Source organism: Callospermophilus lateralis, chromosome 3 (assembly GCF_048772815.1).
Source record: "Callospermophilus lateralis isolate mCalLat2 chromosome 3, mCalLat2.hap1, whole genome shotgun sequence".
NCBI classification, from domain to species: Eukaryota; Metazoa; Chordata; class Mammalia; order Rodentia; family Sciuridae; genus Callospermophilus; species Callospermophilus lateralis.
Window position 1 is genome coordinate 172,899,083 of NC_135307.1, and position 22,892 is coordinate 172,921,974.

The window sequence follows — 22,892 nt, forward strand, 5'->3', positions numbered from 1 at the left end:
GCCCACCAGGAGCCCCCTCCCGCCTTCCGGGCCAGTTCACGCCCCGTTTGACGTCCCCAGCTCTGCGCTGGCCTGGGAGGGGGCGAGCGGAGGAATTTTAAACAGCCTGGGGGTCAGGAGCCCAGAGCAGGGGGAGAAAGCGAAAGTGGAGGGGGCTGGGAGCCCCCGTGAGGAGGCGCAGACAGGGAAGGAAATCTCCCCATAATAACTCATCGGCTCAGGAAGCAGCCGCGGGCCCGGCTGCGTGTGGGGCTGGCCCCGAGGGACGGGGGCGTGCAGACTCCTCCTCCCCAGCTCAGCCTGGCTGGGGTCACGGTCAGGCGGTGCGGGAGGTGGGAAGCCAGGTGTGGGAACAGTCTCGCAGACCTTGGGTTCTGGGAGTTCAGGGACTCCTCTCCCAGCAACCAGGGAAACCCCCCTTCCCCGCCCTCTGGCCTGGGGCTGGGAGGCGGGGAAGCTCAGCACGACCCAGGGGGAGGCAGCTCCAGGAAGGAGGCTCAGGGGAGACCAAAGCACCTCAAAGCCCCTCCGCGCCCGTCCGCATCCTCTCTCTGCCACACTGGCAGCCACTGCAGCTGAACAGAAAGTTGTTTTCCAAGGCTCAGTACTTGGCTAGTCCCGGGATGGAGCTGGGAGACAGTCTGAGTGACCTAGGGATCCCAGTGGCCATCATCAGCCCAGTTACGCTTCCCAGGAGGGAGTGGGACCGACGGGGCGACCAATCAGAAGTTTCTCCAAGACAGGCACCAGCCTGTGTGTGAGGGGGCGCGGAGGCGGACTCCGAGAGGTGGTGATGCCAGACGGGTTGAGGCTGCCGTCCCGCTCAGCTGCCTGTAGCTAAAGGCCAGCTGCCTTACCTGTGAGTCTGGGTCATGCGACAGCTTCAGCTGGGCACGGTAAAGTACTCAGCGCTGACCCCTGCGTCTTCCCGAAGGCAGAGAGTTTATTTCGTTCAGATCGGAATCCTCTGATCTAAAACCGCGCCTGACACATAGTAGGGCCAACTAATATTTGTTGAACTCATCAATGAAAGAATGAAACTACTGGGATTTGTGTTGTTGATGTTGTTTTCACAAGAGAGTTTTTAAATGCACATCCTTTCATAGTGCAGAGAGACTGATTTGTGTGTTTTGATGTATTTTCTTGTGTGTGTGTGTGTGTGTGTGTGTGTTTAAAAACTGTCGTAGGGGAGGTGATACGGTTGAGTCCTTTTTTGGAAAGGTTGTAGTTTTCCCCAATGTTCCCCGTGGACATCAACACCATTACCAAGGGCTGGTACAAAGTGATATTCCTGCGACGTTCCAGGAATATCCTTGTGACCTGCCGGGTCACAATGCGGGCGATCTGAGAAGTTCGAGTGTCAAAAGTCCCTTCCCCAAATCACACGCACAAGAAAGTTGCCAAACCACTGATTGGAATGTGAGGGCGGGAAGTCGGCGACAATCGCTTTCCGAATGAGGAAACAGGGCAAGAGCGAAGGGACTCGCCCGTGGACTCCCAGCCGCCGAGGCTGAGGACGAGGAGGCCAGAGCTGAGTTCCACTCGGGCCACCCAGAGCCCCAGCATCTGTCCGGTCGCCAGGGGAGACCCAGAGCCTTCGGGGCGGGCCTCTAGCTCCCGGGGAGCTTTCAACCTGGGGAACTGGGGAGACCGGCGCGTCGCCATTGGCCGGGGCACGTCGGGCGCCTCCCCATTGGCCCGGGCGGAGCTCCCCGCCCCCGCCCGGGGCCGCCCCGCGATTGGCCCCTCCCCCGGCTATAAGGCGGCGGCCGGCGAGGCTGTGGGAGCGCGCGGGAGCGCACGGCGGGCGCGGCCGAGGCAGGGACACCGCGCACAGAGGGACGCGGCCGGGCGCCCATGGCGTTCGCGCTGCTGCGCCCCGTCGGCGCGCACGTGCTGTACCCGGACGTGCGGCTGCTGAGCGAGGACGAGGAGAACCGCAGCGAGAGCGACGCGTCCGATCAGTCTTTCGGCTGCTGCGAAGGCCTGGAGGCGGCTCGGCGCGGCCCGGGCCCCGGGGGCGGGCGGCGGGCGGGCGGCAGCGCGGGTCCCGTTGTGGTGGTGCGACAGCGACAGGCGGCCAACGCGAGGGAGCGGGACCGCACGCAGAGCGTGAACACGGCCTTCACCGCGCTGCGCACGCTCATCCCCACCGAGCCCGTGGACCGCAAGCTGTCCAAGATCGAGACGCTGCGCCTGGCGTCCAGCTACATCGCGCACCTGGCCAACGTGCTGCTTCTGGGGGACGCGGCCGACGACGGGCAGCCGTGCTTCCGTGCGGCGGGCAGTACCAAGGGCACTGTCCCCGCAGCCACCGACGGCGGCCGCCAGCCGCGCTCCATCTGCACCTTCTGCCTCAGCAACCAGCGCAAGGGGGTGAGTGCACCGCGCTCCTGAACCGGGCGGCGAGAAGGAGCAGAATTAGTCGGGGATCCAGTCTCTCGGGGAGCGAAAGAGGGGCAGAGTCCCCCTAAGGCGAGGGAGAAGCGATGTGGTGGGCGCGACATGGTGGGCCAGCATCCCAAACCCAGGGCTGGGTGTGGAACTGAGCCACTCAGGGTACCCCCCGCAGAGAAAGCGTTCAGGAGCCCAGAGCCCGGGTCTGGTTTAACTTTGAGACATCCCCACTGCAGCTAAAGGTGTTCTGGGACATCCTCCCTTCCGGGAAGAGGGCAGGAGCAAAGAATAACTAAGACCCTCATTTATTGAGCTTTTGCTCGATGCCAGCATCCGGTGGTGCGCTTTTTTACTTGGACCAGAATCCAGTCTGGCTCGCCCGTTTCCCCTGCTTCATCACTAAGAGGAACCTAAGGCCCAGAATGAGGAAATCGCTTGCCCATATTCACGGGATGCAACCCTGGGTCGATTGGGTATGTGTTGCCCTGAGCTACCGCTTCCTATTAATTGTCCCCCATCCTAAGATCTGACCCAAGAGCAGGAGACTGAAAAGAAATGGAGACACACACCTCCCGCTTGAAGTACCCAGCGGATGAGCAGTTGGAGGAAGAAGGGTGTCCCCTGAGAGCATCCAACCCCCAAAAGAGGATGTAGTGTTGGGAGAAGGGGCCTTCGGGCCAGCTGGACAGAGCTGGGGTTAAGAGGCTTCCCCCAGGGTGTCCAAAGTAAGGCTGGGAACTGGGCTGCAAGGCCTGGGTAGCAGCAGCGGTGGCTGCCAGGGGGCCTCCTGGCTGAAAAGGTGCCCAGGCTCCGAGGAACCCGCTTCATCCCCAGTCCCTCTGTCTTCCTGGCCTTGGCTCCTCCGGCAGTAAGGAGGCTTGTCTGGTGTGACAGTGTGGGGTTTCAGTAGCTGCTGTTTGCATTTAGGGAATCTGAGACTCAGAGAGTCCTGCCTGGCCTTCTATGGCCAATGAAAGGGTCCTCTGACTCTGCCGGAATTTGGTCTTGTAGCTGACATAGGTCCCTTGCTCCATGCTGTGCTGGTGATGAGGCCTCTCTGTTCAGGTCTCAAACCACCAGCTTCTGGTTCATCAGACTCTCAGGCTGGCTATTCACCCCTGGGTGCCTCAGTTTCTCTGAGTCAGTCTTCTTGGCCTCCAAATTGTGCCCCCTCAAGGGTCCCTGCTGCTCCTTGCTGTGGGTTAGGGCCACGGACTGGGCTGGGAACCCAGGGACAGGTCTTCAGGCCCATGCGCCGAGGGGCCGACTGGGCCCTCTGCTATCCCCCTGACCACCGGTCATCTTCATTCAGTCCTGCAACCCTCAAGTACCCAGCAGCTGGCGTGTGTGGGCTCTGAGGGTGTACCCCGAGAAGCAGGCGTGGGTCCCCATCCGGCGGTCAGGGCCAGAGTGGGGAGATGAAGGCGAGGGTGCTGTGGACTGATGGCAGGAGAGGGGGAGCACAAAGGGACTGTCAGAGGAAGCCATCCCTGTGACCAGAGGTGAGGGGCCTCTGTGCTAAATCCTAAAGGGTGCCTGGGGACAGAGACAGGCAAGGAAGGGCAGCACTGGGAAGGGTGTTCTAGAAGCTGGGCTCTGAGAAGCTAGGTCCAAAATCGTGGGCTAGAGAAAGGAGTGGGAAGAAGTGAAAGGTAGTGGGAGGTGGAAGGCACTCAGAGATCGGCCAGTGACGTGACAGCTGTCTTCTGCTAAGCACTGAGTCACCATTTAGGCACCCCACACTGTCCCTGCCCGCCTGCTTAGAGATGCTGCCACCACTTCAGAGACCCACAGCTAGTGAGGGAGTCAGGATTCGAACTCAGGCCTGACTGACTGGGAAGTAGGAGAGGTTCCACTGGAGGGCCCCGCACCTGCAGGCCCTGGGGAAGGTGCGTGTCCTACGCCTACCCCCTGGCAGGCAGGCGGGGGGCTCCTGCCTAGGTCTCTTTGGCCTGTCCTGCAGCTCACAGGACCTTGCCTGGGCCTGGCTGCTTCCCTGGAGTCAGTCTGTGCGACCAAGAACCCAGCCAAATTTGGCTGCAGAAGCCACACTCGACTCCAGAGGCCCCTCTGGGAGTAAGCGAGGAGGGTGATCGTCGCCAGTTCTGGTCCCTCCAAGATGCAGCTGGAAGAAAACTGGTTGTCGTAGGGGTCCCCCATCCTTTCCAAGGTTCCGGACCCTATCCCTTCACCCGGGGTGGCTGGGCTGGGGCTGGGGTGGCTATGGAGACAGTTCCCTGGAGCACCTGTCTAGTTAGGGGCGAGGCGTGTCCCTCTGTAGAAGGGAGGGGTTGTTGGGTATGACCCAGTTACCCTTTTGTTACCTGGGGTGGGAGCTGGACAGGGTGCTCTTGTGAGGCTGCTAATGTGCCCAACTCAGGACGAGGTGGTGGGGAGGCACAGGGGCCAGGAAGTGTCATGGCCAGGTGATGCTGATGATGGCACTTGTGGACATTTACTGAACACTGGCCATGTTCCTGGGCTCTCCCTGTTGGCCTGAGGAGCCTTTGTCAACCTGTACCATCTTACAGAGCAACTCCCCCTCCAGGTGAGGAAACCCGGGCTCGCTGAGCTGAACCACTTAGCCAGGGCCCAACAGGCAGCCCACGGTAGGAATTAAAGACCTGGAGTGTCCCTCTTGAGCCCAGGAGTGTCCCTCTTGGTCACAGCGCTTCCCCTAGACCCTTGGTGCTAAGTTCTCATGGGACACACAGGGCCCAGGAAGGACATCTCACACGGCTCTCTTCACATTTGACTGCGCCCGGGGCAGCAAGGAGAATGATCTGTCCCCCATTTCATAGATAAAGAAACTGAGGTTCAGAGAGGTCCCAATATTCTAAGGGGACCAAGTCTTCGGAAGAGCTTCAGACTTGGGGTGGGAGGTGGCACTCCCCGTCCCTGAGGCTCAAAGGATGTTCCCAACCTCAACACCCTACCTCCCCCCCGCCGCCACTGCCCCTGTCCCTAGCCACCCTTCGCAGCCACTCCTGCCAGACTTTGTCTGAGAAGCCCAAGCCCCAGGCTCTGCTGGGACTATGGCCTCAGCCCTCAAAATAGCCCTGCCTGTGAATGAACATGCTGTCCCTGGGCCAGAGAGCCTCCAGGGAGGCTGGGCTCACATCTGGATGGATCTGCCCCAACCTGGGCCCAGTGAGGGGGGCAGGCGGCAGAGCTCCCAGATGGTCGGTCACTAGTCCTCTAGATGGGCTGAGAGGCGGCCAGGTCCGTCCTCTGGGCGATGAGCATTTACAGGGAGATTTTGTGCAGCCTCGCATCCTGGAGACAGAACCGCTTGTTGGCCACATGGATTTCTAGGCCTGCTCTTACCAACTGACTGGGTGGCTCTGGGCCAGTCGCTCAACGTGGAGGCCTCAAAAGAGGGAGGCCGTGACCTTTCTGGCTATGTGTGTCCACCTGAGAATATGGATGGTCGGGCGGGTAGAGACTGCCCCGGTCAGGCGAGGGACTGGTGGCTTCAGGGGCTCCACCATAGCTCATCTTCCAATGGCGACCACTGCTTCCAAGTCACCCGCTGCTGCTTGCTCTGCGCCAGCCCCTGAGCTAGAAATGGAGCCTCAGAAGGAGGCCTTCTCCTGCCACTCCCAGCACCTCCAGCCAGATGGGGGGGCAAGGGAGACCTGTCTTCCCTTTCTGTGTTTTGCCCTAGTGAATGTCCCCCGCCCCCCCAAAAAAAGGCAGGAAGTACTAAGTGATTCCAAGAGTTAAAAAAAAAAAAAAAATCCCAGGGAGATAAGACCTGAGAGCATATTCCCAGCCAAGGGAGACCAAGAATGGAGGTCATGTTTCAATTTCTTTAAGGCAATAGATCCTGTGGGGAAGGATGGGAAAGGTAAAACACACACACACACACACACACACATACACACACAAAGTGAACAGGCCTCTCCCCTCTCCTGTCTCCTCATCATGAAATCCCCGTCTTCTAAAAACTCCCACTGGCCATTCCCACATGCACTTCTCTCTGGAAACCACAACTTACAGAAATATTTACTCAAGCCGGGCACAGTGGTGCACGCCTGTAATCCCAGCAGCTTGGGAGGCTGAGGCAGGAGGATCACGAGTTCAAAGTCAGCCTCAGCAACAGCAAGGTACTAAACAACTCAGGGAGACTCTGTCTCTAAATACAATACAAAACAGGGCTGGGGATGTGGCTCAGTGGTCGAGTGCCCCTGAGTTCAATCCTGTACCCCCCACAAAAAGAAACTATTCACTCAGTTCCGCCCTTGATTTACCCTTGAACAGTGTCCCTCCACAGCCTTCCCTGACTGTGCATAGGGTTTCTTCTGCTTTTTGCAACAGAGAACTTTCTTTAGTGAGTGGCTGAACTGTGATTTACTGATCCAATCCTCAACTGCTGGACATAGAGGTGAGTTCCAGTGTTCACAGTGGGCCAGCTTGTCTCCTAAGCCTCTCTGTTCCCTCCTACAGGGTGGCCGTCGTGACCTGGGAGGCAGCTGCTTGAAGGTGAGGGGAGTGGCCCCCCTTCGAGGGCCACGGAGATGAGCCAGGGCCCCTGCGGAATTTGCTCCAAACAGGACACCAAAGGAGGCCGGGGGTCAGCCACTGGCTGCACAGGGGAGAAGACCCCAGAAGCCGAACCCACCCCTTTGTGTAGGGACCAGGGACAACGGAAGGGCAGGGCCTTTGGGACGTCTCCACTCCACCCTGGAGAGCTGTGAGGACCCATTCAGCCCACTGAGGCCTGGCGGGTCAGAGACAAGGTGGAACTTTGGGGAAAAGACTGTTGGTGACAGGTGTCTGTGTGTCTGTGTGTGAGTGTGGCATGTGTGAGCGAGAATGGGTAGCTTAAGATAAAAGTATTTTTAAATAAAAGATGTCGTTCCCAGCCGAGGAATGAAGGGCCTGTGGACAGTGGACTCAAGGCGGACCCTCCCTGGGACCCTGGGGGCCGGGCGGGGGCTGGGTTGGGCCGGCGGCCCCTCTCCGGAAGTAGAGATGGCCAGTCCGTCCTCACGACTCCCGTCTCCCAGTGTTGGTGAACAGCCTTCAGGTGTCTGGTGTGCTGCCTACAGAAACCCAAACTTTATTTATTTCTGAATAAGGACTAGATCCATGGTTGAAAATTCAAAAGGTACAAGAGGACATAAAGGTGGAAATTCTCCCTCTCCTGTCCCCGCAGAGGGTGCCCCCGACACCAGTTTTTTGTGACCTCCCCATTCCCTACGAATAATCAAGCAAGTATACAGATCATAGCTACTGTACGACTTTCTGCTTCCTATTTTAAAAGAATTTTCCTTTGACCCATATTGTCCCACTGCCTGGAAGTGGAACACCTGTGAAAACTTAAAATTGAGCCACAATAGCTTAAGGGTAACTTTGAAATAATATTGAAATATTTATTCTGTTTGCAGAATTGAAAACTCGGGACTTATTGGGTTAATGAGGCCTGCTCTCGGCCCACGGGGGGACAGGAAGGGTGTCCTTGTTCCGTTGTTGTTACCTGCTTCACATTCCCTCGTGTCCTTCACCGACTGGGAGGCCAGCAGGTGTGCCATCTTCCACGTGTGCAAATGGGTGTGTTACAGGTGGACATTCTTACCTTGTTTTAGCGGAGATGATTGAGGACCAATGACACCCAAAGGCACATGGTGGGGTGACACGCCACTTTCAAAGCTCAGAGCAGCTCTTGCCCCTGTCTGGATGGAGTGCCAGCCCCCAGGGCCCCGAGCATACACCCAGAAGCCCTGGGAGGTGGGGACCAGGTTTACCATTTTAGAGTCCGTTGAGCCCAGAACTCTTCGCGAGGCCTGTGTCCCTGGGAGACCAAGGTCAAAGGAGGTCAGGAGGCCAGAGGGAGGAGGAGGCAGGGAGAGGCCCGAGCTGCCTTAACCTAGCAAGGTGCATCCACATACCTGGTTTTTATTTTTTATTTTATTTTTTCTTTTCACAAACACCTGTGTGGTTCACGCGAGGCAGTCCTGCTCCACCGTCCACGCCCCTGTTCCCTGCGCCTGGCCACCCCCCTCCTGTGCATCATCTGACCGAGCCTGAATCGGGGCTGCCCATTTTGCAGATCAACAATTTCCCAGCATCCTGTGCACCATTGCTGTACCAATTCGCCACAAGACAGAGCCTGACCCACCTGGTCTTTGTCACTAATGGACTAAAACCCAAGCAGAGCAGAGGAGCGGTCAGAAGTGCCAGTTCTGGTTGCAGCCAGTCCTGAAACCAGCACACCTAACCCCTTTTGCATGTGATGTGGAGGAGGAGGATCCCAGGGGCCTGTCCACCAGAGAGCTTTCTAGCAGCCCTCTACCTCACTTCCCTGGTGTGGCAGGGACCCTGGTCTTGCCCATCCTGTGTCCCCATGGGCTGCACTTTCCCTTGGTAGCATACTGCTCTCACTGCGCCTCCCCTGATCCAGGTACAGACAGCCTCTGGCAAGGCCACAGGAAAAGGACTGTGACCTTGTCAATGGCAGGAAACCTGGGAATGGGGGCAGGGCAGACACTTGGGTGCTCCGGACTGAAGGCCCACTTCTGCCACCAGATTTGCTGGGTGACCCTGGGGTTGTTGCTTGACCCCTCTGAGCCTCCTTGGCCCAATCTCTAGCCAGCAAGAGCAATTACAACAGAAAGAAGAGTGTTTGCTTTGCTTTGTTAAATAGTTTTTAATAGATCATTTATGCACTGAGTAAATAGTTCAAGTTCAAATTGTATCCGATACTAGGCAGTGAAAAGTCCATGACCTCCCTGAGGCCCTTCCCTAAAGGCCGCTGCTGTCAGCAGTTTCCTGTGGGTCCTTCCAGAAAGCTCTACACTGATTACTATTGAAAAGATATTTGTAGGTTTCTCTGCTTAGGTCTTCATTATAAAAAGTTCAGACACGGGGCTGGGAAGGTAGCTCAGTGGCCAAGCACTTGTCTATCATGTGCTAAGGCCCTGGGTTCCACCCCAGCACCACAAGATGGGGAGGGGAGTTCATAGGTTCATATGTTCCAAATCCTAGAAATCACCACAGTGTGGAGCCCATGGGGTTTTCATTATGTGTACACTCTACATCTACAGCATGCTAAGTTAAAACTTTTTATCAGTCAGGGGTGCTGGCACATACCTATACTCCCAGCAGCTCAGGAGGCTGAGGCAGGAGGATCTCGAGTTCAAAGCCAGCCTCAGCAAAAGCGAGGCGCTAAACAACTCAGTGAGACCCTGTCTCTAAATAAAATATTAAAACGGCTGGGGATGCGGCTCAGTGGTCGAGCACCCCTGAGTTCAATCCCTGGTACCCCCTCCCCCCCAAAAAAAACCCCACAACTTTTTATCAAATCATAACCTACATTTGGGAAAGTACACAAATTGCCAAAGCACCGCTCAGTGAATTTCCGCCAACTCAGCGCACCTGTGCGCCCAGCCAGCAGGTCAAGAAATGCAGTTAGCAGCTTCCTGGGGTCCTGGGCCAGCACTCCTGCTTACGCTGGGTTCTTTCAATTCCCTCTCCTTTGACATGGAGGACACACTTGCAGAGCTCAAAATCCAAAAGCCACAAAAGAGAATAAACTGACAAGAAGTCTCCTCTGCTCTCAGCCACTCAGTTTGGGTTCTCAGAGGCAATTACTGTGACACAGGGTCTTAGGAGCTCCTGCAGGGGGATCATCAGTTAGGGAAATCATGTACGTTATATACATTATTCAGATTTTTCACCCAAGGGAAAGCATGTTAGATTCTTTGCTTTATAGTTGGATTTTTTTCTCCTTTACTAATACTTCTTAGAGACCCTTGGTGTTCAAGGAACTGGTCCATACTTTTTCACAGCTGCATAGTGCTCCACGAGGCACTGGAACTGTCTTCCTGGGCAGGGGACAGTTAATGTCCATGAGTGAGCTGAAGGTCAGTTCCATCCATGTGACTTGGGAGAAGCACAGCTGTGGACCAATACCTCTGGGGGTGATTTTCCTAACACTGCCTCTCCCCCACCATCCACACTTTCCCCCTCCAGGATGGACCAGTCCAGTTAAGGTTCTCCAGGCCAACTTGGGGCCAGAGGAGCAACGTTGTCCAGAGAGAAGAAAACCAGGGCGAGGGGACATGGAATAACCAACCCCAGCCAGACCACCTCACACGCACTGCCCCCAAGCACAACGCACTGTTGGGAGGGCTTTCTATAATTAGAGGGTTCACAGAAGCATCAGTTCTGGGAGTTTCATGTTGATACCTTCCTCATCCCACCTTCTCCTCCTGCTGTCTGTCTGACCTCAAGTGGTTCTGATATCCAAAGTCCAGACCTGACAGCTACATGCAACGCATGCCCTTGAACTGGATCCTGTGCTATGGGGTGGGGGATGCTCCAGGGGACATTATTGGTTGACAAAATTAGAATGTGAGCAATAAAATGTTGTATCAAAGGTGAATTTTCTGAATTTGCTAATAGGACCATGGTTATGTAAGAGGATATCCTTGTGCTTAAGAACTAAGGATCCTTCCAGGACACAGGAGCTGAGGTAGGCCACATACTCTCAAAAAAGTCAGGAAAAAGTAAACTGTGGGCAATTAAGAGAAAAGGGATACAGCAACTGTGACCACTGGTAAATGCTGGTGGCCCTGGGGGAGGGCATAAGGGACTTCTCCACGCTGCTTTTGTCTCCTCTGCAGGTTTGTAAATGCACAATGAGGAGTTAGAGAGATGCCAGGGCCTTGGCCCACTCAAGGCGAGGTCTCCCAAGAGGTCCCCTGGCCCTGCTGACCCACCCTTCAGCTAGTCTACCGAGGACAGATAATACTCCCAGGGGACCCAGGCTTCCCTGCTCCTGACTCTCAGGCCTCTGTGGCCCTCAGGAGGCTAAGGTGGTCCCAACCCCCGAGCCTCCTGCCACCATGATTTATGTCCCTGTGAGCCTCAGCAGCTGTGAGCTCAGTCCCACCAGGCGGCCAGCTCGGGTGGGGGCGGGGGGGCAGCCTTTACTTCTCAGCGTGTCTAATCCAGACCAGACTTTCAGACCCCACAGGCCTGGGACTGGGCTCCCAGGGGGCCCAGGGTCACAGGTCAGGCCAGTAGGGCCTGGAAACCCAGGAGGCACTGAGGGTGAACCAGCTGGAAGGCAGGTCTAGCCTGGTCTAGTTTGGCCACTGCTCCTGTGTGTCCCAGAGTGGGTTCTGCCTCTCTCTGGGCCTTGCTTTTCCTTAGCTCAGGCTGCACACGGTGAACCAGAAGGACTTTGTCAACAGGACAGACCCACCTTGAGGGACGGCTGGTAAAATAGGAGTTGGCTTTTTCTGAACACCAGATCCCCCAGGCTTGGGGAAATGCTTGACTTTTTGAGAACCTACTAAGTTTCAGGCCTCAATCTACATATTTGACACAAAAGAATTAATATAGCTTTCAAGTTTGCCAGATTATATACTATTGTTGTTGCATTTTATAGATAAGGAAGTTGAGGGACAAGATTGTTAAAGAACTTGCCCAAGGTCCCGCAGTGGTTGGTAAATAGATTGATTTGAATCAGGTTCTCTGGCTGCTCATCTACACCCTCACCTGGCCAAACAGGTAGGTGCCTCCTCCTGCCATTGACAGGGCTAACTAAGTAGAGGTACTGCCCTGAGTGACTCACACTTATAGCTTCACTTAATCTTGCAGCAATGCACAGAGGTAGGTCCTGTTGTCACCCCCATTTCACAGACTAGAAAACCAAGCCCAAGCTCACTGGGCTAAGCAATGATTGGCAGAGTCAGGAATCAAACCCTAGGGACCAGGCTGAGTCACTGCAAGAGATAAGACTCCCCAGGAGGCACCGGATTGAGTTTAACATCAGGAACAATTTAAGGCAGGCTAAAGCCTGTCATCAGTCAACACACATGCGTGGAACTTCAGGGACCAGCTAGGCTCAGGGGGAGATGCGAGAATGGGACAGATGTGGTGCCCTATCCTGAGGTGGTCACAGCTTATGGAAAAAGCAGACTCTGAGCAAATAATAAAAATGTGGAGGCTGGGGATGTAAATCATGCATAAGGCCCCAGATGGGATCCCCAGCAAAACACCCCACACATACACGCACAAAGTGGGGGGCAGGTTCCAAGGCATAGGGAATATGTGACTGGGAGACCAGAGGTGTCATTTGGGATGGTGCTGCCAAGGCCGAGAAGGCTTGGCAAGTGTGGAAGATTCTGCTGGGTGATCTGGCCACTTGTGCACCTGCATCAATAATGGTGCGTCTGCGGGTCCTTGAGTGTCCCCTGAACAGAACCCAATAATCCCCAACACATCTCCTTGAGCGTCCAGAGCATTGGCCCAGAGCAGCCGGTGGCCATCAAAGTCACCCAAGTCCTCGACAGAGTATAGGACGCTAGCACTCCCAGCACTTCCTCTGTGCCAGGCACTTCTGAGCCCTGGAACTCATTCTGTCACTATTCTTCTGGATCGGCAAAGTCACTGAATGACAGAAGCAGAATCAGGAGGCAGGCTCGCTGGGTCCAGAGCCCTTGCTCTGAGCTCCTTGCTCGCTGCCTCTGTGCTGAACGCAGAGGTTTCCAGGCAGGAGCGAGTCTCTGCAGGCCACAGAGCTGGACCTGGAGCCCACCTTCCGGATGCCACCTCCTGCGGAACCTGCCACCTCCCTCAGTGCCCGCTGGCGGCGGGTGCTTGTGGAGGGTCTGGGTCTCGCTCCGCCTGCACCGCCTGCTGCGAGATGGGCTTGACCCACTTCCCAGAGGTCACAGCCAGGAGTGCGGAGGAAGACCCCGCTTGTCCCATCCGCAGAAGGGCCAGTTTGGAAGATACTGGCAAGGCGCCTCTTGCCAGAGGGGAAGGCAGGGTGGGCCCGCGGTTTGGAGAAGGAGAGGCGCTGCGAGGTCCGTGGGAACGTCTCTGGCCCCCCACCCACCCCGCCCCGGGGCCTCCCCAGGCAGCGGTCAGGGCAGGGGAAGGGTGGGGGCAGGGGCAGGGGGCGGACCCCGGACCCGGGAGCGCGCCGGGCGCGCCCCCGCGGGCAGCGGGCGGAGCCACTCCCGCGCGCCCGGCGGGGCTTCTGCGCCTCTCCCGCCCCCTCCCCGTCGCCCTCCCCGCGGCGCTGGCCCTCCGCCGCCCAGCAAGCCCTGGAAAGGCCGCTTTCCCTGAGACAGGAAGGTGTCCTCAAGTCTCAGGAAGGAAAAACAGTCAAGCTGAACCCAAGACCGTCTCCAAGGGGCCGGGGCTGGCGCCGCGCCAGGACTGACATCACCTGGGAACCGCCACGACCGCAGCTGCAACCCGCCTCCTGGGGGGACGCGCTTTTGCTATTTAAAAAAATAATAATAATACTAAAAAAACTGTTCCAGTCTGGTGTTTTGAAATGTGCTTTTTATAGTGGGCCCTGGGGTGTGGGCGTTGGGCGGCCTCCCTCCTCCCTTCCCTCGCCCTCCTGGATTCTGGCAGCACACGGTGCCGCCTTTGACCAACCACGGCCAGTTAATTCCCGGGCAGTGCGGGTGGGGGCTCCTTCCAGGCCCCTCACCCTCCGACTATCTTTTCTCTATTTGGATATACTCAATTTCAACTTTAAAATATGGTAATAGCGGGGCGCGCTGACGCACACCTGAAATCCCAACCACTCAGGAGGCTGAGGCAGGAGGATCACGAGTTCAAGGACAGTCTAAGCAATTTGGAGAAAAGCAATTTATCGAGAACTTGTCTCAAAATAAAAAATAAAAAGGACTAGGGTAGGGCGGGTGGCTCAGTGGTAGAGCGCACTGGGTTCAATCCCCAACAGAAAAAAAATTAAATAATATTCACCCAAGGTACAAATTCAAAAGGTACATAAGGGTATCAGGTGCAAAGTCTCTCCCTCTACCCCCTAGTCATCTGGTTCCTTCCTTTTATTTTATTCAACAAAATCTTCTTGCTGTGCTTACTGTGTGCCAGGCTTTCTCCTGAGCAATTAGGTAATATGAACTCATTTAACCCTCATAAAAACTCTATGAGGTGGAGTTTCCATTGGTTCTTATCTTGTGAATATTGCCAAAGGTGTTTTACCCATACAGAAGCACATCCAGATCCACAATCTCACCCCTCCCTTTAATTAATCTACTTATTTATTTTTGTGGTACTGGGGATTGAGCCCTGGAAATGTTTTACCACTCAGGTTTTTGTTTTGTTTGGGGAATTGAACCCAGATGTGCATAACCACTGGGCCACATCCCCACCCCTTTTATGTTTTATTTTGAGACAAGGTCTCCCTAAATTGCTGAGTCTGGCCTCCAACTTGTGATCCTCCTGCTGGTATTACAGGCATGCTCCACCACCACAGGTCCTAGCTGTGTAGCAGACCCTTCTGTGGAAGATTATACCATAACATATATACTGCATACACTCTTGGTGGACATTATGGATGTTTTCAAGTTTTTTTTTTCTCTTGTTCATTACACTACAATGAATAACAGGTTGAAACCCAACAGTTCAATACTCAAAAACACTCCCTTCATGCAAAGGGGCAAAAAATTAAAGGTTAGCAAGAACGCCTCTAAGACTGACAAAAAAACAATGGACTTGCTGGGCAGTGACATGCCTGTGTCCCACTGGGACATCCACATTAGAAATGATGAACTTGGGCCGGGGTGTAGCTCTGGGGAAGAGCGCTCACCTAACGTGGAGTTCCTGGGTTCAATCCCTGGTACCTAACAGCAATAGCAAAAGATGATCTTGTCGCACACACATCCATGGGCTGTGTGTGTGAGCTATGGGTATTTGAGCATCTGAGGGGACTGGTCTGGCCTTGCATGCTGATTGGGCTGTGTGACGCAGATGTGCCTTTCCTCTCGCTCTGCCTATGATCCCACACAGCACCTGAGATGGGTGTGACTTGCCAAGATGTCCATCACATGACCTCACCAAGCAAGACTCCACTCTTCAAAACCCTACCCCTTGCCTTATTGGGGTGGAATATCCCATCAAATGTCTTCTCCCCAATAAATAGGGGGATTCTGGGTGAGCCTGCTCTCTCTTGCTCTTTCCAGTGCTGTCCAGCGTGGAGCTGACTCTTGGGGGTCATCGAGCTGTCCTGCTCTCTTCCTTAGAAACTCATGTTTGTGTGCTCCAAGTTCTTCGCTGTTTTCTTAGTTATTGATACAGGCAGCTCCTTTGAACCCAGCTAATCTAGCCAGCCCGGCCAGCTGGCGACCTGATCTCATTTGGGTAGTGGTCATGAAGGTGCAGAAGACAGCAGCAGCCAGGAGAGCTCTCCAGAACCAGAGGTGAGATAACCGCCCCAGTTAAGAGACCCATCAAGTGCACAAGAGGGAAGAGTTGACGAGAAAAGGCCAATTCAAGTCCCTCCTCTGCCCAACACACCAATGACTTTCGGTCACCTTCATAACCCAAGTCCAGAGTCCTGTCCTGGCTTGATAGCCCACCCCCCACCCCTGCCCCCGCCTGTCCTTGGACCACAGTAGGCCCACTCCACCCCCACAGCCTTTGCCCTAGCAGCTCTCTCTGCCTGGAATGTTCTGCTCCCAGGCATCAGCAGGGCTTGCTAAGTCCCTTCATTCAGAAATCTGCTCAAAGTCACCTCTGCAGAGAAGCATCCCTACCACCTTAGCTAAGATAACAACTTTTTTTTTTCTGGAGGGAGGCAATAGTGGAGATGGAAACCAGGAATATTCTCCCACTATCCCTTTTCATTTTCTGAGATGACCTTGAACTTGCAATTCCCCTGTCTCGGGCTTCTGAGCAGCTAGGGATGACAGGAGTGTGCCACTGAGACTGGCTCTCTCTCCACCAAGCCTTATGCCCTTAATGTTCCTTTGTAACAGTTACTGACACTTTGTTACTGTCTTTGTCATGTTTACTGCCTGTGTTCTTCCACTACACTGGAAGCTACCCCAGGACAGGGACTTTGCCTACGTGTTCTTACCAGTCCTAGGACAGTGTCCAGCCCATGGTGCGTGCTTAGTAAATGACTACGGATAAAGTAATCAATGAAGGGCCACCTTCCAGAGAAGGAGGAACACACTGGCTCTCTGCGCTGCTGGGCACCTCCCTCCCCTCCAGTCCCTCCCACCACCCATCCCTCTCTCCCCTTCTCTCCCACCACATTGGATTCTCCACCTCCCTGGAACTTCTACCACCAAGGCTTTGCCCAACCTGTGCCCCCGATTGGAAATACTGTCCCATCACCTTCTCCAGGTATCACAATTTCTCCATTTTTCAAAATCCTACTCAAAATTCACTTCTACCAGGCAGGATTCCCAGAAAACTCCTCACACACTCCCAACCCCTCTCCCTTTCCAACATTTCCCTGACACTGTTTCTGCCTGGAATTAGCCAGGACTTCCTTTGGCTGTGACAGAAATCCTTCTTAAGGTGTCTAATAAAAGATAAGCTGTTGGCTTCTAGAACTAAGTTCAGGGACAGCAATTTCATTGCTGAATCCAGAAGGCAGCCATGCGGTAGCATGAGGACGCCATCGCTGTCTCCGCCTCTCCTGCTTTCCTCTCCCCTTCATTTTCAGAGATCCTCGCCCCTTTAGATGGCAAAGATGGCTGCCAACAAGCGCAGGTGCAATGACCTGCTTAGAGACCCTGGGCAGTGGGTCCTGCAGTAGTTGGAGCAAAAGTCCCAGGGAAGGCCCTCATTGGCCTGCCTCAGGTCACATGCTCAACCCTGGGCCAATCACTGCCACAAGATGGATGACGTGCTCTAATTGGCTGGGGCTGGTCACGTGTCCACCTCTGAAGTGGGTGTGGGGTTTGCGCAGCCAGAACTACAGGAACTAAGAAGGGATCATTTCCCAAACGAAAATGGGAAAATCGCCCCTCAGCTGCCCAAACCGCAGATGTCATTAGAGATGCCTCTGTTGTACCACACTCCCACCAGGAACCTGAGCTATTTTTCAGAAGGTGCCTTCCCTCTCAATCTGTGAATTCCCTAGGGACAAAGTCCAGGACCCCGCCAGGGTCTAGCACGGTCAGTGTCATGTGGCCAGTGCTTGATAAACACCAGATCCTTCCCTCCTCTCCCTTAGGCCCCCAGATCCCTCTGTACTCAGTCCATGACTTGGCCTGCTCTGGGGGACCCTGGCCAGTGGATGGGTGCAGTGGACTGTCCAGAGGGGGTGCACTCCAGTCCTAACTTCTCTTCTATGCCCCTGGCACAGGACATCCCACAAGGGGACCAAGGGGTCAAGTTCTTAGCCTACAACATCAGTGTGACCTTGGAACAGTCTCTTCCCCTCTGAGTCTCACTGGTTCGCTCTGTAAACAGGGGCCGGGCATCCACCCCAGAAGCATCTCCTTCTTTTCAGCCCTTGGCACACATTTTTAATATTTGTTCTCTCCCTGGTACCACCTGTGCTGCCAGTTACATAATATTTTCAAACGCAAATATAGTATTTCAAAAGCAAACTTTAGATCCCTCCATAAATGGAAAACCAGTACCTCATGCCATAAATAGAAGGTAACCATAAAAATAAGCACAATGAAAACAAAACAATGTCATTCAATTCTAACCAAATCCGGTTGCCTGCTCAGGGCTCTGGAGGCCTATTCTCTGTTAAAAAGGGAAGTAAGTATTAAGAGAGGTGTTAAAACACACCGGTGCTCAACAGGGACTTTCTCTTTAAAACAAGTTGAAGGAAAAGTGGAAAGGGAGGAAGGTTCTGCCTCTGGCTTTGATGACCCGTGGTTAGTGTGGCTACTGCCCAGGAACACCGAATTCTATCCAGCCTGTCCCGGGAAGCCCTGGGCCTGGCCATCCCTGCCCATGGAGGGGCTGCCCTCGGCCCTCACAGGCCAGGGGAGGCCAAGCCCCATCCAGGTTGAGCCCGGCCAGCAGATCCAGTTCATGTTTGTGTTCCAGGGTCAGGTGGACAGTCTGCTCCCCTGAGGACCACTGGCTCTCTGTCGTTTGGACTTGAATGTTCCCCAAGGCCCAGGTGTCCAGGGCTCTATGGGCAGCCAGTCCACTGGGAGGTGGGCCTAGGAGAGGGAAGCGAGCTGCCCCCAAAGGACATATTGGGAACAAGTCCCTTTCTGTCTTTTCTTTTCTTCCCAGACAGCCCAAGGAGAGCAGCATTGCTCCCCACAGGCTTCCGGCCATGCTGGCCATGCTGCCCTGACTCACAAGTGATGTGGACTGAAACCCCCAACACCTCCTTGAACCTTCTCTTCTTTTGAAGTTGATTGTCTCGGTGTCGGTGTCAGTTACAGGAATGGACAGCTGATTCACTCAGCTGGGTGGCACAGGCAGCCAGATGAACAACCCAGGGGTGGACACGGCCCCCACAAGGCGCTGCATGTGTGCTCCCAGCTCCCGCCAAGCCCAGGCTGGGGGGTGACAGTGGTTTCTCTCTCTCTCTCTCTCTCTCTCTCTCTCTCTCTCTCTGGTTCCAGGGATTGAACTCAGGGGAGCTTAACCACTGAGCTCCATCCCCAGCCCTTGATAAATATCAAATTTATCTCTAAGTTGCTCAGGGACTTGCTAAATTGCCCAGGCTGGCTTTGAACTCAAGGTCCTCCTACCTCAGCCTCCCAACTCGCTGAGATTACAGCTGTGTGCCACTGTGCCTGGTGTGTCATTTGCATAAATTTATATAAATTTGCATGAAGAACTTCTGGAAAGAAAAAAAAAAAAAGTGGTGATACCAACAGCTCAGCTTGGGAGGCTGAGGAAGGAGGATTGCAAGTTCAAAACCAGCCTCAGCAACTTAGCAAGGCCCTAAGCAACTCAAGGAGACCCTGTCTCTAAATTTAAAAATGCAAAAAAGGACTGGGGATGTGGCTCAGTGATTAAGTGCCCCTCAGTTTAATCCTCAGTACCAAAAAAAAAAAGTGGAAACCAGATAGATGAAAAATGGAATAGGAAATGAGACTCTTCACAGTTACCTCTTTTTTTGTGTGTGTGGGGGGTTTACTGGGGATTGAACTCAGGGGCACTCAACCAGGGAGCCACATCCCCAGCCCTATTTTGTATTTTATTTAGAGACAGGGTCTCACTGAGTTGCTTAGCACCTTGCCATTGCTGAGATTGGCTTTGAACTTGCCATCCTCCTGCCTCAGCCTCCAAAGCCGCTAGGATTACAGGCGTGTGCCACCATATCCAGCCCCTTTTATATTTTTTTGAACCGTATAAATACCTTGCTCGATTTTTATTTATTTGTTCATTTATTTAAGCACTGGGGACCCCATGGACACTCTACCACTTTTTATTTTTGATGTTGAGACAGCATCTCACTAAGTTACCAAGACTGTCGCTTAAAGTTGCGATCCTCCTGCCTCAGTCCCCCAGTCACTGGGATTACAGGTGTGCGCCACGGCTCCCAGTTTCAAGTTTCAAATAATAAAAATAAATATCGGCCTCTGTCAGTAAGCAGACCTGGTTTAGGCGCCGAGGCCGCCGTTCATTTGTTCTCTCCCAACTGATGGCTGAACCAGCATCAGCGCAAGCCAGGCGGGGAGCCCGGGGAAGGCGCGGGGCTCTCTCATTCCATGAGCGCCTTCCGGGGTTCCGTGACCGAGTCCACTTGCGTGGGGTTGGAGCCACGAGAACTCTGGTCTCTCAGGGGTCGCAGTCTAGAAGGGGGGCGGTGCCCTGGCAGGCGAGAGAAATGCCAGACGGTAGGCACAGCCTGGGCGCAGGTGGGGACATCAGAGGAGGTTGACCCTTCCGCATGGGGTGGGGTGGGGTCTTGGATGCTAAGATGAATCCCACACAAATCCTGACCCTGCAGGACCTTGGTTCCCATCGCCCCCAGAGCTCTTAAAGTCACATAGGACCTTCAAGTGCCAACTCCCCGGGTTGTGTCTCCATTGCATCCGTGCTCCACCCCTCGGCAGCATTTGACAGAAGTGGGGCCAAAACTTCTGATCGTCCTCTCCCTCCTCCCTTTTTACTTTAGACAGAATCTAGCCACGTTGCCCAGTCTGGCCTCAAACTTGCGATCCTCCTGCAAAGTAAAAAATCGAGCAATACGTTTATATGGTTCAGAAATATAAATCTTGGTTTCCAGAGTAGCCGGGATTAACACCACCAAGCTGGCATTCCCCAAGAAGTCGGCAGCAGTGCCCCTTCACTTCTTCCTTCTCCCTGCTTACTGGAAAGCAGCTACAAAAACTGCAGCACCAACCGCTATTTTGTATCAAGAGATGACCTTGGTAATAAAAGCCACTCACAGTGGAGCCAGAGCCCAGGTTTCTAAAACCACAGGGTGCCTGACCAGCTGTAAACTGTCTACCTCAGGGATTAATGCATGTGAGAGGGAAATAAACTACTTTTATTAAAAAGGCAATTCTCAAGTTCTAATGTCATTTTTAAAAGGCTTATGCTAATATGTTAAGCAGCTGAATCCAAGACGAAGTCATACAGTTGCCACCCAACAACATTTTCCTCTTTTTCTAAGCTGGCAGATCTTCACTTTGTTCTTGTGTCTACCCCTCTTATCTTCTCTTTCCTTGGAAAAATTCTGATTGTTCTAAATAAACATGGTGATTTAGAGATGGATATATGACCTATTTCTGGCCAATGAGACATGAAAGGGAAGGACTTCTCAGAAGATTTCTTTAAAAAACAAGAAAGATATATGGAAGAAACAGCCCTTCTCTGCATCTGTACATGGCTGGGTGAGGATGTGATGTCTGGATCTGTGGCAGCTACCTTGCAACTATAGGGAGATAGCTGAAAACAGTGGAAAGATGGGGGGAGAAACCTGAGTTGCTGATGATGTTGTTCAATTAACCAAGCCCTGAATGCCCTACATCTGGGTTTCTTCTTATATGATAACAAATTCCCTTTATGTTAAAGTTATTCAGGTTTGTATTAGTACTTGCATGTGGAGATATTTTAACTGATATATTTCCTTTTCAAAACATTCTCTTCTTCTTTCATTAAGAAAAAAAAAAAAAAGCATTTAGAACTGAAAAGCAAATTCAGCAAAGTTGATCTATCTTCAGCCAGGAGGCAGAGAGGGAAGAAGGGAGGAAGGGCTAGGCTTGCACCTTTTACAACAATCCTCAGGAGGATACCTTAAAGCATTTGCAGGGCAAGGACCCAAAGATCCAAGGACCTCCCACTAAGTCCCATCTCCCACTAAGTCCTGCCTCTTAAAGGTCTCACAACCTCTCCCAATCTCCCTGTTCTGGGGACCAAGCCACCAATCATTTGAATCCTTGTAATAACCTGAGCCATATCAAAACCATAGCGATGGTCATGCCTGTTCATTTATATTGCCTATGGCTGCTTTCCCACCATGGGGGCCGAGCTAAGAGTTGTGACAGAGACAGGATGTTTTGCAAAGCCTAAAATATTTACTATCTGACCCTTTACAGGAAATGCTTGCTGACCCCTCATCTAAAGAACTCCTTCCCACTTCTCAAGTTCATTCCCATTGCCAGTCCCCAATCTCATTTCTTACATGGCACTTAAAACAATCTGAAATGTGTGTGTGTGTGTGTGTGTGTGTGTGTGCACACACACGTGTGTGTCTGTCTCTAATTCAGACACAAAAGCATTTGGAAAATGTAATGGTTTAGATATGAATGTCCCCCAAAAGCTCATGGGTGAGATAATGAAAATCCTCTTAGAGATTAAATGATTGGGTGGTAAAAGGTTCAACCTAATCAGTGCATTAGTTCTCCTCATAGGGATTCAGCTGGTGGTAACTGTAGGCAGGTCAGGTGTGGCTGGAGGAGGTGGTTCCCTGAGGGCCAGGCTTTGGATTATATTTTGTCTGTTTTGAGCAGATCCATATCCCCCCCGCCCCGCACTTTGCTTCCTGATCATCATGGGAGCCACTTCCCTCCACCACACTCTTCTGCCGTGATTCAGCCTCACCTCAAGCCCTGAGGAATGGAGCTGGCTGTCCATGGACTGAGACCTCTGAAACCATGAGCCCCCAATAAACTTTTCCTCCTCTAAAATTACTCTTGTCAGGTCTTTTGGTCACAGCAGGAAAGAAAAGCCGACTAAAACAGAAATCTAACATACAAAAGTGTACCTGGAATGCAGTTCCACAAGAGGGTTCAGGTTTCAGAACAGTAAATCACCAAATTAAAAAGTGCATCAGATATTTCAAGGATGAAATAAAAAGTTACCCAGGGGTTCGTCTGTCCAAGACAGAAAAAAGCAGCAATTCTCTCATATGATCGTTCCATCCACAAAGGTAGTCACATATTTTCAGACACAGTATTGCAGAGGTCAGGAATAAAGTTCTTTTTGTTAGGGAGTCAGTAACTTACAGGAAAGGCTCAAAACTTTATTTATTTGGGGATTTAAAACTGGACAGGGTAGCCTTGTTTCCTCCCCACCCCCCACTCAGGGTACAAAGTGCTTTTATAATCTGACTATGAGGCAAAAATGGGAAGGACTTAGTTTGATTCCCCAAAATCATCTGCCCCCAACTCTGCCCACTATTGAATATTAAAATATTCTCCTTGAGGGAGAAATTTTGTCTGATGGTTATAGTCTATTGGCATCCCAATGGAGAGATGCCTCTGTTACCAGTACCTAGCACAGGTCTGACTTGGATCAGGAAAAAACATAAAAGACTTTGGAATGGG

The 22,892-nt window shown here is 53.2% G+C and overlaps 1 protein-coding gene across 3 annotated transcripts; it reads left to right on the forward strand.

Annotated features, from left to right (window-relative positions):
* The first annotated feature begins 1,778 nt into the window (after positions 1-1,778).
* Tcf15 (transcription factor 15) lies at positions 1,779-10,324 on the forward strand. 3 transcript variants are annotated; one of them, XR_013090803.2, is made up of 3 exons: positions 1,779-2,376; positions 6,847-7,925; positions 8,356-10,324. XR_013090803.2 is itself a non-coding variant. In XM_076851650.2 (2 exons), the coding sequence occupies exons 1-2, from the start codon at positions 1,858-1,860 to the stop codon at positions 6,919-6,921; spliced, it is 594 nt and encodes a 197-aa protein (XP_076707765.1). In that variant the 5' UTR covers positions 1,779-1,857; the 3' UTR covers positions 6,922-10,324. The 3 variants fall into 3 exon arrangements, 1 of the variants encoding a protein (XP_076707765.1); XR_013090804.2 differs by lacking the exon at positions 8,356-10,324 and adding an exon at positions 2,634-2,870 and having other exon boundaries at positions 6,847-6,914; XM_076851650.2 differs by having other exon boundaries at positions 6,847-10,324.
* Positions 10,325-22,892: the final 12,568 nt, after the last annotated feature.

Bases quoted from the DNA above. Each gene is read 5' to 3' on its own strand.
- Tcf15 (XM_076851650.2), top strand. From the start codon at position 1,858: ATGGCGTTCGCGCTGCTGCGCCCCGTCGGCGCGCACGTGCTGTACCCG. The intron at 2,377-6,846 runs GTGAGTGCACCG...TCCCTCCTACAG, and splicing joins TCAGCAACCAGCGCAAGGGG to GGTGGCCGTCGTGACCTGGG.